At 42.7% G+C, this 15,349-nt stretch overlaps 1 protein-coding gene across 2 annotated transcripts in view; it reads right to left on the bottom strand.

Moving 5' to 3' along the window:
• Positions 1 to 15,349, bottom strand: part of SLC25A40 (solute carrier family 25 member 40) — a 389,459-nt gene that overhangs the window by 275,587 nt on the left and 98,523 nt on the right. For both annotated transcript variants that reach the window (XM_078663592.1, XM_078663593.1), the window contains exon 3: positions 13,441 to 13,500. In XM_078663592.1, the coding sequence (XP_078519718.1) occupies positions 13,441 to 13,500 (60 nt within the window). The remainder of the gene's footprint in view (positions 1 to 13,440; positions 13,501 to 15,349) is intronic.

Raw genomic sequence — 15,349 nt, 5'->3', positions numbered from 1 at the left:
ACAATGGGTGTGGGTATCTGGTGGCAAAGTTTGGGCATTTTGCATTTTCGTGGGTGGCAAAGAGGTCTATCTGAGGTTGTCCCCACATTTGAAAGAACGGATGAAGAAGTTGCAGATGAAGTTCCCACTCGTGGATCTGCTGTGTTTGTCGACTTAGCAGATCTGCCATAGTGTTTTGTACTCCTGGAACGTGTTGGGCTAAGAGGAAGATCTTTAGTGGTATAGCCCATCTCCATATCGGCTGTGCTAACTGAAAGAGCTGCAGAGAGTGTGTTCCTCCTTGTTTGTTTATGTAGTACACAGCTGTCATATTGTCTGTGCGGACTAAGACAGCTTTGCCTGACACTTGAATTTGAAATACTTTTAGGGCTAGAAACACAGCTAACAACTCCAAGTGGTTGATGTGGATTAACTTTTGCTGCGGTGTCCACCTGCCTTGCATGGTGTAATGCAGTGGGTGAGCTCCCCAGCCGGAGAGCGATGCGTCCGTTGTCATGACTATTTGAGGAACAGGCTCTAGAAACGGTCGCCCTTTGGAAAGGTTTTTGGTGTTCCACCATTGCAGAGAACGATGAGTCCACCGTCTACCAACACTAGGTCTGTTAGTTGACGTTGAGCCTGGTTCCATTGGTGTGCTAGGCACTCTTGAAGTGGACGCATTTGCAGTCTTGCGTGAGGTACTACAAATATGCAAGATGCCATCATTCCTATGAGCTGCATGAACATTCGAGCTGGTAGCGAGTGTTGCAGTTTGAATTTTGTTAGGAGAGTTTGTACACTTGTTATCCTGGCTGGAGAGGGATACGCTAGTGTTAGTTGGGTGTTTATTGTAGCACCGAGATATTGTTGTATGTGCGAGGGTTGCAGATGCGATTTGGTGTGATTTACTGTGAATACCAAGTCGTGAAACAGTTGAATAGTAGCGTGAGTGTGTTGAGCCAGTCGTCTAGATATGGGAAGACATGAATATGTTGTCTTCTTAAGTGTGCTGCTACTACTGCTAGGCATTTGGTAAACACCCTTGGCGCTGTTGTGACTTCGAATGGGAGCACTTTGAACTGGTAGTGCTGCCCGTCTAGCACAAATCTGAGATATTTTCTGTGGGCTGTGTGAATGGGAATATGGAAGTAGGCGTCCTTGAGATCTAGAGTGACAAGGAAGTCGTTTAGTACCAGAAGTGGAAAGACTTGTTGGGAGTGTGACCATATGAAAATGATCCGACTGTATGTAAATATTTAAAGGTCTGAGGTCTAGGATGGGTATTAGAGATCCATCCTTCTTTGGTATTAGGAAATAAAGGGAGTATACTCCTTTGTTTTTCTGATGCTCTGGAACTATTTCTATTGCATTTTTCTGCAGGAGGGATATTACCTCCTGTCTGAGCAGTGTTAAATGTTCTTGTGACATTGGACGCTGCTTGGGTGGTATGTTTGGGGGGGTGGATGTTAGTTCTAGACATTAACCTGACTGAATTATTTGGAGCACCCACCTGATGTGATGTTTTCCCAAGCTGGCAGGTATTGTTGAAGTCTTCCCCCGACAGGAGTGGAATGGGACAGGGGAAAGGGAAGGGAGTTATTGGGCAGGGGTAGAGGCAGAGCGGGAGTTGTTATTTTTACCTCTGCCTTTGTTATTGTTACCCCTGTAACCACCCCTTTGGTAGCACTTGCTGTAAGTGGACTGTGTAGGGGCTTTGTACGAGGTAGATGCTGTGTCTGAAGAGTATCCCCTGGTGGCACCTCGATAGGATGAGCGACGAAATGAACGTCTGGGAACCTGCGACTGCAGGGCTCCCATAGATTTGGCGGTATCTGTATCCTTTTTCATTTTTTCAAGCGATACATCTACGTTAGGTCCGAATAGGTGCTGCTCATCAAAGGGTTGATTCAGAATGGCACTTTGTACTTCAGGTTTGAACCCTGATATGCGTAGCCAGGCATGTCTACGTAATAAGACGCTGGTGTTAACTGCCCTAGAGGCAGTATCTGCTGCATCTAGTGCACACCGAATAGAGGTGTTTGTAATGTTCTTCCCCTCTTGGATAAGCTCATTTGCTCTATCCTTGTACTTATCAGGGAGGTGTCTCATTAATGATTCTAATTCCTCATAATGTGCCCTGTCATATCTGGGTAATAATGCCTGTGTATTGGCATACGCCACATGTTTGCTGCTTGAGACGCCGTTCTTTTCCCTGATGCGTCAAGTAGCTTAGACTCTTTATCTGGTAGTCGAGCTTCACCTGATGTTTGTGAGTTTGCTCTCTTGCGTGCATTGGAAACTACAAGTGAGTCTAGTGGTACTGGACCTTTAATATAGGCTGGGTCTGAGGGAGCAGCTTTATATTTTTTCTCTATGCAAGGGTTAATGACCGGAGTTCTGACTGGGTCTTTGAAGACTTCAGGGGCATGCTTAATCACTCCTTTAAGCATTGGTAAAATGGATGAGGACCTTTGTGCATTATCAAAGGTATCCATTAGGAAATCTTCATCTACAGGGTCTGTATGCATGTCTACCCCATGATATTGCGTAGCCCTGTGAATCAATTGATTGAAACCCATAGTGTCTTCTGGTGGGGAAGGCCATGAGGGGTATATGTCATCCTGAGGGACATTTAGGACATTTGGGGTGTTATAATCATCCCACGTGTCAGGTGATCCTGTAGGAGTAGCTGGATCAGGTATGTTACCCCCCATATCATCAGAACTATCATCCCTGTTGTCATCGTCTGGTATGATAGAGGATGCTGGGGAGTGTTGTGGTATGGGAGGATGTGGTGATGGTACAGGTGAAAGAGAAGGGGAAGGCAGTCTTAAGGGAGAGGTAGCCATGTCCTTCTTCTTTGAATGCGGGGCTGGAGCTGGTGTGTCCAGTGGTCGCTTTTTTGAAGCCAAAATTAGCTGTCCGGTGATTGGATCTTTAGCTAGAGTCTTTTGAGCAGGGTCTGGATAAAGTAAGTCCTCTGCAGGAGGCCGATCTTTTGGTGCCGAAGATGGTTTCGGCACTGAAGCGGTTTGTTTTGGTTTTTTGGCAATGTCTTTAACTGGAGAAGCAGGAGTCTTTTTCGGCTCCGAACCTTTTTTCAGTTCCGAGGATTTTTTCGGCTCCGGTATATTTTTGGGATCCAATGGTTTTTTCGGTTCCGGTGTTTTTTTTTTATCCGAAGCGGGTTTGCTTGGTTCCGACCTGGGTTTCGGTGCCGAAGGAGTAGTGGTATGTTTCGGCGCAGATTGTTTGGATGTCGGCGTAGCCGGTGAAGTTGTCTTTTTCGGTGCCGGTAAGTGTGCGTCGGCACCGTGCGAAGGCCGACTCGAGCCCGAGTCACCTGAAGGCTTAATTAGCTTCTTAGCCGGGCCCGAAGGTGGGGCAGTAGAAGCAGTGTGTCGGTGTGCACCCGAGCCCGAGGGCGAGGGTGTGACTGGGGCCTTCTTTGGGTGTGTCAAGGAAGAGTCGGGGTTGACGGTCTTACTTACGACCCGCTGTGCTTGAGTGATGTCCTCGACTTCGGAGTCTTCTGCCTCGGAATTGCTGTCTACGTCATGTTGTTCTGGAACATTGATGCCTTCTTCAAAGATGTCTTCCGGAATCGAAGCTGAAGATCGAGCCATTGTTTTCCTCTCACTTCGGTCCCGGATAGTCTTTTTGGAGCGGAAAGAGGCACAAGCGGAACAGTCTTTGGCCTCGTGCTCCGGGGAGAGGCAAAGGTTACACACTTCATGAAGGTCAGTGTGGGGAAACTTTGACCCACATTGAGGACACTTTTTGAATGGCCTCCTTTCCATGAGCTGGAGTCGAGGCCTAGTTAGGCCCGAAGGCCGTCGAAGACGACCGGAATCGAAGTTTTCAGTGTTGAAGAGTAGCGTCGACTAAAAAAGCATTCGAAACTTAATTTCTGTAAGTTGGTAATGATTGCGCGCCAAAGGAAATCAGTTTCAACACAGAGCGATGTAAACACATCCAAGCCCGTGGCGGAAAAAAACACAATCTGGCGATGTAGCCGTGCACATGCGCAGTATCATCCAAAGGAGGAGTCACCTATCCCGTGACTTCCAAAGACTTTTCTACAACAACAAAAAAAAATGAAAACATCAGGGCCCAACACTAGGTGGCCATGTATGCATAGTGTGTAATCTGCAGCTCATATGCCTCGAACACTATTTTCTTTTTGGAGTTATGACTTCACATGGACGGATTGACAACACAACGTCGACGTTTCGACCCTAAAATGTGGTGCAGACTAATTTGCATCTCGGGCAGGTCTTCATCAGGACAAGGGGATTGAAGGACAGCCTGCAAATGTAAAGGAGGACTTTAGAAATTGGTGTGTGTTAAAATTAAAAGAAAAGGAAGGAGGCTATGTCAATTAGCCTGCTAACCTGAAAACGTGATGAGCTAGATATGTCTTCAATAGCTTTCAAGAACTGGATGAGCTAGAGAGGTCTTCAATAGCTGTTTGAGAACGGGGTATCAGCCGACACCCTCCCAAAAGTATCCATAATTGTGGTTTTTCTGTGGAGATATGTACGTGACTATCAGTACATGGACATAGGCGTATGCAGTAGCTAAAGGGGCATCGGATTCTGTACATACCTTCAGCAATGAATTAATTTCTTCACCAGCCTGTGGAGAAATGAGGTATGGGTGCCGCTGCAGCGATCACCGAAGGAGGCAATAGGGACCCCCTATGAGTACCAAGCCCTTGATTAAATGGTCAATCTCAGATTAAATCACGTATGTGAAGAGTATCAATCCAATACAGGCTGTGTGAACAGACATAGAACGGTGTTATGTCTATCAGTGAGCTCTGTTGGGTGGTTATTTTATTTTAAGTCATGGCCGTGGTGACTACCATTGTGGTAAAAATGAAGCTCTGACATCCTCATTGTTTATGTAAAACATGAGAGACGCCCATGTGGACGACGAGCGAACGTGCACATAAATGGTGGCAGCGCGTGTATCTAATACAGACCAGAAGTGATATCTGTCAGAAAAAGGATATGCCGAATGTTAAATAGCGTCTGTATCCGTTCGGAATACCGATATACGGCAGAACCGCGAGATAAAGTGATACGTTAAAAATATACAAATCCAATATCGTGGCCTATAATTACATGCAGAGTTAGACCGTTGGTGCCAAATATCATATTTCTTGTGTGTGTCTTTAAAATTAAGTAAATATTGGAATGAAACCTGAAATCATCGTAACTTCGAAGTGCCTGTTATGAGGAGACGGTACATGGCTCAATTCGTGCTATTAAGCAGGGCATAGGTCTTCCCTAAGACGGGTGGAAACTTACTTGAGAGCTCTGTTGCTAGCGTCTGTCTTCATCTTAGCTGGGCGATGAATGGCAAAAAGGCGGCGTACGCCGTACCTATTTAACATGGGAGACTACGTGACCTACGAGTAGTGAAGCATGTCTCTCACGTAGGACCAGGAGAAGGTAAAACCTGGTAGTGGTTCCAGGTTTGCAAACTTAACTCGTGTGTGTGTACTAAGTGGCATCCTGTCAGCATAATGCATTGGGCTTATTTGCACACATGTATGCATGTAGTGAAGAAAGCAGCCGCTTTCTCCTGTAGGTGATTTGCTAGTTTCACCATTTGATACCTCGTGAGTGACAAGGTGTTGGTACAAACGTTATCAAATAAGTCCATAGTCACTGTAGTACATATTCATGTCAATGCATATTAATACATATGTTGGGACCATTTAATACATAATGAAAGGCGTAACTTTTAAAAAAAACATTCAAAAGGAAAAAGGGTCATATATTACATTTGCTATGTTTATGGCAGTATACGTTATTCTGCGTGCATATCTTCTTACAGTCCCAGGTGTACATACTATTGCCAATGTATATTAACCTGTATTTTAGGGCCAATTACTGCATGATGGGAAAAGTAACATTTATTAACCTTGAAAAGGAAACGGTCGTATGTAACATATGTTGTTATATGGCGGTATACAATATTGTATGCTTATATGTTCATACAGTCCCAGGTTTAAAACATAGGCTAGTTTTAGTGCTAGGCTATTCATAATACCCGCTTTACTACATGGTGAGAAAAGTAACAATTGTTAACCTTCAAAAGCAAACAGTCATATGTAGTATTTGTTATGTATTATGGAAGTATACAGTGTTGTATGCACAGGTTATCTTCTCGTCCTAAGCTTAAAAATTAGGCTAGTTTTAGTGTTTAGGCTGTGCAGTATACCAACCAATTGACATTAGGTAGCAGATGTTTACACCGGAATTAGGTAATATATTTCAACAGATCTTTAAAGACCTGGGTCACAGGTGTGCATTACCCTGCAGATGTGGAGACCTAGAAAGGTGTACAATAAGGTGCATGTGTTGTATCAAATAATTATAGTCTACTCATTTGTAAGCATTTTTCCTCATGTTCGTTTAGACCATGCGTTACAGCCTCGAGGATATGGATCCAGCGGCATTCCTTGAAATTTAGAGAGGAGGCCATGTTCCTCCCTCACTGGTGTGGTTGTACTTTTTCCACTATCCACCACTCCAGTTCTTCATGGGTGTGGCCACAGTTGCTATAATGTTCAACCAGGGGTGGACCTTGTACCTTGCATCGAAGACTACTCTGATGCTGTAGAATTCGGTTGTTTACTTTTTGGGTAGTCTGTCCAATATAGATCATCTGGCATGGGCATCTGATGGCATAAATGACATTTTGGCTGTTGCAATTAGTGAATTTGGTAAGTGTATGGGTTTTCATCCTGTGTGTGAATGAATTACCAGTTTTGGTATATTTGCATACTTTGCAGCTCCCACATCTTTGATGACTAGTTATCGGTGGTAAGCCTAGCTGAGTTCTTATGTCCACAGTGCTGCGGGTCTCAAGATAAGAGGATACCACGTGGTCCCTGATATTTTTTGCACGTTTAAAAGTGCACATAGGGGCTTCTAGTATTCCAATTTCTGGTCCTACTAAGTTCCAGTATTTTTTAACCACCTTGTTGATTTCATGACTCCTCGTATTGAATGTGGTTACACAAATCAGTCTGTCCATTTCATTAGGTTTCTCTTCCAACAGCGACTCACGCGGTATGTACCATGCCCTTTTTCGTGCCCTGTTGAGGAGGCATTTGGGGTACCCTCTATCCCGTAGTTTAATGATCAGCAAATCTGTTTCTTTGAAATAGTCATTACGTCTAGTGCAGTTCCTGCGCAAGCGCAAGAATTGCCCATAGGGCAGATTGTCCCGCAGGTTTCTAGGATGGTGTGAGTTGTATTGGAGGAGGGTATCCTGATCTGTCGTTTTTTTTATATAAGTTCCTCACAATCCTGTCGTCTTCTACTTCAAATGTCAGGTCCAAGAATGGTAGCGAATCTCTATTGTATGACATAGTGAATTGGATGTCTGTTGAACGGTTATTTAACCATGTCAGAAAGATCTTCAAGTTCTCTTCTGTTCCAGTCCAAATCACAATATCATCGATATATCGGTTCCATTTTGTTATGCTGTCTATATGTTGGTTCTCATTGGAGTAAATGTATATGTCCTCGAAATCGTTCATGAACAGATAAGCCAGGCCAGGAGCAAAACCAGCTCCCATCGCTACTCCTCTGGATTGAAAGTAAAATGTGTTTTGAAAAACGAAATAATTTTTAGACATAGCAATTTGTAATAATTGAACAAAAAATTCAGTTGGTATCCAGTGAGGTGATGGACGAGTGTCCAGGGTTTTTCTAATTACCTCAATTGCTTCTTCCTGTGGTATGCTGGTGTATAGCGAACACACATCTAATGTAACAAATAGCTGTGTCAGTTTATTGAAGGGATGATTTTCAAAGATTTGAATTGTGTGCATCGTGTCTCGAAGAAATGACCTAGTTTCCAAAACAAATGGTTGTAGGAAACTGTCCAGGTATTGGTTCACAGGTTCCAAAACCGATCCACATCCAGATACAATTGGTCTACCTGGTGGTTTACTCATACTTTTACGGATCTTTGGGATGGTATATATAGTAGGGATCCTAGGGTCAACTTTGTTAAGGAATTTAACTTCAGGTTCAGAAAGGAAACCGTCTTCCAACCCCCGTTTGGTAAGGTCCTATATTAGTTTCGCAATTTCATTGGTGGGATCTCCTGGTATTCGAGTGTAACTGTCCTCGCAATTGAGTTGTTGCACGATCTCTGTTACATAGTCTTCTGGACTACAACTGCTCCCCCTTTGTCGGCCGTCTTTATTACAATCGATTTGTTGGTTTTTAGAGATTGCAGGGCTAGTCTTTCATCTCTGGAGATGTTGTGTTTGATGTATTTGGTGTCATTCAGTAGGCTCATTACCTCTGTCATTACAATTTTTTCGTAGGCAAGAATCCTGTCATTCAGTAGATGATTTGCTGGAGTGAAAGTAGAGGCAGGGCAAAAATTGGTGGCTGCTGGTTTCCTGATATATTCTTCTTTATTTGCAAAGAAGAACTTTAGGCGGATTTTTCTAAAGAACTGTTGTAACTCCAACTTGGTGTTAAAGGAGTTGGGTGGGGTTGTCGGTATGAAAGACAGTCCTTTCGATAGGATGTCATGTTCTGATTCATTTAAGGTGTAATTGGAGATGTTCACAATGGGGTCCTTTTAGTTCATGGTGATCCTATCGCCATCTTGCGCTATAATGATCGGGTCTGTGGTTCCTGTATTCACGTCCAGTTGAAGGGTTACCACTTGTATGTCTGCGTCTGGTGCGGATTTCCCCGTGGTTCTGCTGTGGTTGAGGTTGGAATCGTACTCTGGTATTGCTCCGACGGTTGCCTCTCCCCTGATTCCATCTGGGAGGCAATCTCCACTTGGGAGGACAGTTACACTTGAATACCAGGAGATCCCACCAATGAAATTGCAAAACTAATAAAGGACCTTACAAACGGGGGTTGGAAGACGGTTTCCTTTCTGAACCTGAAGTTAAATTCCTTAACAAAATTGACCCTAGGATCCCTACTATATATACCATCCCGAAGATCCATAAAGGTATGAGTAAACCACCGGGTAGACCAATTGTATCTGGATGTGGATCGGTTTTGGAACCCATGAACCAATACCTGGACAGTTTCCTACAACAATTTGTTTTGGAAACTAGGTCATTTCTTCAAGACACGATGCACACAATCCAAATCTTTGAAAATCATCCCTTCAATAAACTGATACAGCTATTTGTTACATTAGATGTGTCTTCGCTATACACCAGCATACCACAGGAAGAAGCAATTGAGGTAATTAGAAAAACCCTGGACACTCGTCCATCACCTCACTGGATACCAACTGAATTTTTGGTTCAATTATTACAAATTGCTATGTCTAAAAATTATTTCGTTTTTCAAAACACATTTTACTTTCAATGCAGAGGAGTAGCGATGGGAGCTGGGTTCGCTCCTAGCCTGGCTAATCTGTTCATGAACGATTTCAAGGACAAATACATATACTCCAATGAGAACCCACATATAGACAGCATAACAAAATGGAACCGATATATCGATGATATCGTGATGATTTGGACTGAAACAGACGAGAACTTAAAGATCTTTCTGACATGGTTAAATAACTGTTCAACAGACATCCAATTCACTGTGTCTTACAGTAAAGATTTGCTACCATTCTTGGACCTGACATTTGAAGTAGAAGACGACAGGATTGTGATGAACCTATATAAAAAACCGACAGATCGGAATACCTTCCTCCAATACAATTCACACCATCCTAGAAACCTGCGGGACAATCTGCCCTATGGGCAATTCTTGCGCTTGCGCAGGAACTGCACTAGACTTTATTGCTATTACAAAGAAACAGATTTGCTGATCACTAAACTACGGGATAGAGGGTACCCCAAAGGCCTCCTCAACAGGGCACGAAAAAGGGCACATGAGACGCTGTTGGAAGTACAAGAGAAACCTAAGGAAATGGACAGACTGATTTGTGTAACCACATTCAATACAAGGAGTCATGAAATCAACAAGGTGGTTAAAAAATACTGGAACTTAGTAGGACCAGAAATTGGAATACTAGAAGCCCCTATGTGCACTTTTTAACGTGCAAAAAATGTCAAAGACCACGTGGTATCCTCTTATCTTGAGACACGCAGCACCGTGGACATAAGAACTCAGCTAGGCTTACCACCGATAACTGGTCATCAAAGATGTGGGAGCTGCAAAGTATGCAAATATACCAAATATGGTAATTCATTCACACACAGGATGAAAACCCATACACTTACCAAATTCACTAATTGCAACAGCCAAAATGTCATTTATGCCATCAGATGCCCATGCCAGATGATCTATATTGGACAGACTACCCAAAAAGTAAAGAACCGAATTCTACAGCATCAGAGTAGACTTCGATGGAAGGTACAACGTGCACTCTTGGTTGAACATTATAGCAACTGTGGCCACACCCATCAAGAACTGGAGTGGTGGGTAGTAGAAAAACTACAACTACACCAGAGAGGGGTGAACATGGTCTCCTCTCTGAATTTCAAGGAATGCCGTTGGATCCTTTTCCTCGAGGCTGTAACGCATGGTCTAAACGAACACGAGGAAACATGCTTACAAATGAGTAGACTATAATTATTTGATACAACACATGCACCTTATTGTACACCTTTCTAGGTCTCCACATCTGCAGGGTAATGCACACTTGTGACCCAGGTCTTTAAAGATCTGTTGAAATATATTACCTAATTCCGGTGTAAACATCTGCTACCTAATGTCCATTGGTTGGTATACTGCACAGCCTAAACACTAAAACTAGCCTAATTTTTAAGCTTAGGAAGAGAAGATAACATGTGCATACAACACTGTATACTGCCATAATACATAACAAATACTACATATGACTGTTTCCTGTTGAAGGTTAACAATTGTTACTTTTCTCACCATGTAGTAAAGCTGGTATTATGTATAGCCTAGCACTAAAACTAGCCTATGTTTTAAACCTGGGACTGTATGAACATATAAGCATACAATATTGTATACCACCATATAACATAACATATGTTACATATGACCGTTTCCTTTTCAAGGTTAACAAATGTTACTTTTCCCATCATGCAGTAATTGGCCCTAAAATACAGGTTAATATACATTGGTCATAGTATGTACATCTGGGACTGTAAGAAGATATGCACGTAGAATAAAGTATACTGCCATAAACATAGCAAATGTAATATATGACCCTTTTTCCTTTTTTTTTTTTAAAGTTACGCCTTTCAATATGTATTAAATGGGCCCAAAATATGTAATAATATGCATTGACATGAATATGTACCACCGTGACTATGCACTTATTTGATAACGTTTGTACCAACACCTTGTCACTCACGAGGTATCAAATGGAGAAACTAGCAAATCACCTACAGGAGTAAGCGGCTGCTTTCTTCACTACATGCATACATGCGTGCAAATAGGCCCAATGCATTATGCTGACAGGATGCCACTTAGTACACACACGAGTTAAGTTTGTAAACCTGGAACCACTACCAGGTTTTACCTTCTCCCGGTCCTACGTGAGAGACATGCTTCACTACATATAGGTCACGTAGTCTCCCATGTTAAATAGGTACGGCGTACGCCGCCTTTTTGCCATTCATCGCCTAGCTAAGACGATGACAGACGCTAGCAACACAGCTCTCAAGTAAGTTTCCACCCGTCTTAGGGAAGACCTATGCCCCGCTTAATAGCACGAATTGAGCCATGTACCGTCTCCTCATAACAGGGACTTCGAAGTTACAATGATTTCAGGTTTCATTCCAATATTCACCTAATTTTAAAGACACACACGTGAAAAATGATACCCACTTTGGCACCAACGATCTAACTCTGCATATAATTACAGGCCACGATATTGGATTCGTATATTTTTAACGTATCACTTTATCTCGCGGTTCTGCCGTATATCGGTATTCCGAACGGATAAAGACGCTAATTAACATTCGGCATATCCTTTTTCTGAGAGATATCCCTTCTGGTCTGTATTAGATACACGCCCTGCCACCATTTATGTGCACGTTCGCTCGTCGTCCTCAGCGGGCGTCTCTCATGTTTTACATAAACAATGAGGATGTCAGATACTCTGCGCTGACAGTGTAAGAGCTTCATTTTTACCACGATGGTAGTCACCACGGCCATGACTTAAAATAAAATACCCACCCAACAGAGCTCACTGATAGACATAACACCGTTCTATGTCTGTTCACACAGCCTGTATTGGATTGATACTTTTCACATACGTGATTTAATATGAGATTGACCATTTACTCAAGGGCTTGGTACTCATAGGGGGTCCCTATTGCCTCCTTAGGTGATCGCTGCAGCGGCACCCATACCTCATTTCTCCACCGGCTGGTAAAGAAATTCATTCATTACTGAAGGTATGTACAGTATCCGATGCCACTTTAGCTATTGCATACGCCTATGTCCATGTACTGATAGTCACGTACATATCTCCACAGAAAAAACACAATTATGGATACCTTTGGGAGGGTGTCGGTTGATACCCTGTTCTCAAACAGCTATTGAAGACATCTTTAGCTCATCCAGTTCTTTAAAGCTATTGAAGACATCTCTAGCTCATCAAGTTTTCATGTTAGCAGGCTAATTGACATAGCCTCTTTCCTTTTCTTTTAATTTTAACACACACCAATTTCTAAAGTCCTCCTTTACATTTGCAGGCTGTCCTCCAATCCCCTTGTCCTGATGAAGACCCGCCCGAGATGCAAATAAGTCTGCACCACATTTTAGGGTCGAAACTTCGACGTTGTGTTGTCAATCCGTCCATGTGAAGTCACAACTCCAAAAAGAAAATAGTTTTTGTTGTGCCTATTGAGTTAAAAAATGAACTGATGAAAATCTATGTTTTATATGTGAATATGTCATCCCACCTTTCCTTGTATAGCACGGTCATCACTTGTCACTTCTAGTCACTTAAAAGCATTTCACCCTGTATGCGATTCTATGTCACTTCTGTCTTGGACAGCCATTTTCGAATTGTTTGATACATGCAAGATATCTATAACAAGAAAAATCTTTTAAAGTAAGAATTGTGCTGTGTGTTCTTGCATTTTGAATTTCTATTGTGAAATGCGTAAAGAATATTTGGATTTACAACTTAAAGAAATTGTTTCGTACATCCGACAGAACCATTGTTTTTTGTCTAAACTTTAGAACCCAGGTTCTGAGGGTCACTGGGTCACCCCATTATATTTAATTGCAGACTTTCAACAGGAGCAGCCATGCATTTCACCCCGTCTTGGAGGGAGACTCACTCCTCTAAGTGCTGTAGCTAAACATTAAATGAAGTACTGTTGTCTATCACTAGACAATTCCAATGTTTGGACACAGATGCAGCAGCTGTAACTCGTTCATCTTCAGCAGGAAAATGTAAATGGAGTACTTTGCTTCCAAGAGGAAAACAAAAAGTAAGTCTTACCTTTGGTAAATGGCTTGGTCTGTGCTTGCAAGCGAATCTTTACAACATCGAGAGGTGCCACTAAAGGGAATATAGATATATTGACATTAATTACCTGTTTAATCAAGAAATTGTTTGAATACATTGAAAATTAATTTACGATATGCGCTTAAGGCTACCAAGGTGACTTGAACTGCAGTTTCTCTCACCCAACTCGTGGAGCGCCTGGTAAAGGGCTCCTTTTACTCTTTCACTGTTTTACCGCTTTTAAATCATTAAGCTCAGCACGCTAAATACGGCAGCTGTAGAGCGCTTGGGAAAGGGCTTATGTGTTTTAAGATCTCTTTCTTGCCTGTTTGTAAGTCGTAATATTTTCATTTTGATTTGAACATTAGTATTGCCTAACCTAATTTTTAGCTCACCTGTTGCACTGCAAAACTGTGTCACTCCCCGGTCCAACGCGGATTGTTCCGTTTGTGTGGATGGAGGTGCAACCTACCGGAAGTGACTTACGAGCACTTCCGCCTGATACCAGAAGTCAGGTTAGCAGTCTATCTGCATACCTCTCTACTTAAACCGATGCCTGGCCCAACGCGCAGCGGACGCGCGCTGAAGGCGTGCCTAAGGCCAGCCCGTCTGCGCCTGGACGTTGCCAGGAGCAGGAACCCCTGCCGGTTTGGACTCAAAGCTAACAAAGGGGACGAATGCTTTCCGCACCTACACTAACAAGGAGTTGGTGAAGATTAAAAAAGACTATGCCGCTAAACAGATAGCAAACAAGGCATGCACTATATCCGCAGAAGCAGTAGGTCCATTCTCATGTAAATCCTGTAAATTCCAAAGTATAAAATTAGCACAGCCACAGAGTGATACTATTATTACTGATCAGGGAATAAATACACCCCACTGTACCAGTGATAAAAGTGCTCTCTCATGACTTACAGCAGCGAAGGCTGGAACTGTTTTTTGGCTAATGTTAGGTCTTTGCCCAAACATGCAGTTAATATATGGGACCTGCTTTCCTCCACGCGCCCTTATATAGGGTTCCTGACAGAAACCTGGACTAAACCTTGCTCTAACCCTGCAATTGCTGTGGCACTTCCCGATGGTTATCACATAAACAAATTGACAAACCGCATTGGGCGGGGGGAGGAATAGCCATCGTCTACAGGGAACCCATTAACATTTCCATCTTAGACCAAACTTGCAATGACCTGCTGGAGATTTTAGTTTTCAGAATTGATTTACACACACGACTTAGCTGGAAAGGAGCTTTAATATATCGGCCCCCGGGACCACTCTCTAACTTCACAACTCATGAAACTCATCTCCCCACATGCTATCTCAGCCAGGAATTTTTTACTTCTTGCTGATTTTAACGTGCATAGCAAAAACCGTGATAACCTAGAGCAGAGATGTGGAATTCCTATAGCCCGATGCCCAGGACATATTGTTTAGGGTCAAGGGCAACACGTTTTAATGTGCATTTTGTCCTTGGGACAAGCAGGCCCAATCCCCTGCAGCGCAAACCCTTTGGTTGCCAGTTTGCAGTACCACATTAAGGAGCAGGGAAGGGCACTGCCTGCAGTTAAGTTAATATTTGTGTGCATATGTTAATGCTGTTCACAATTGTAATTATGGTTCATTCATTGAGAGCCTTTATTATTAGGCTGAGCGCTCTCAGTAAATGTAAGTTCTGACTGCACTACTGACAGTGGTTCCAGTATAAAAATGTGGACACACGGTTTCAAAGTTAAGCAATATAGTCTATGCATAATGCTCCCAGAATGCTCTCTGTTTAGATGCAAATATTCGCAGAAGCTTGAAAGCAAGATTAATGATTCTTTGCTTTCAATATATAATGTTCTAAACAATGAAAGTAGGACATTTTTTTTTTGCTAAACTACTGTAAAATTTCAGTTACCATTTC

This window comes from Lissotriton helveticus, chromosome 10, assembly GCF_964261635.1.
Source record: "Lissotriton helveticus chromosome 10, aLisHel1.1, whole genome shotgun sequence".
Lineage (NCBI taxonomy): Eukaryota > Metazoa > Chordata > Amphibia > Caudata > Salamandridae > Lissotriton > Lissotriton helveticus.
This window is presented reverse-complemented; position numbering and strand designations above follow the sequence as displayed.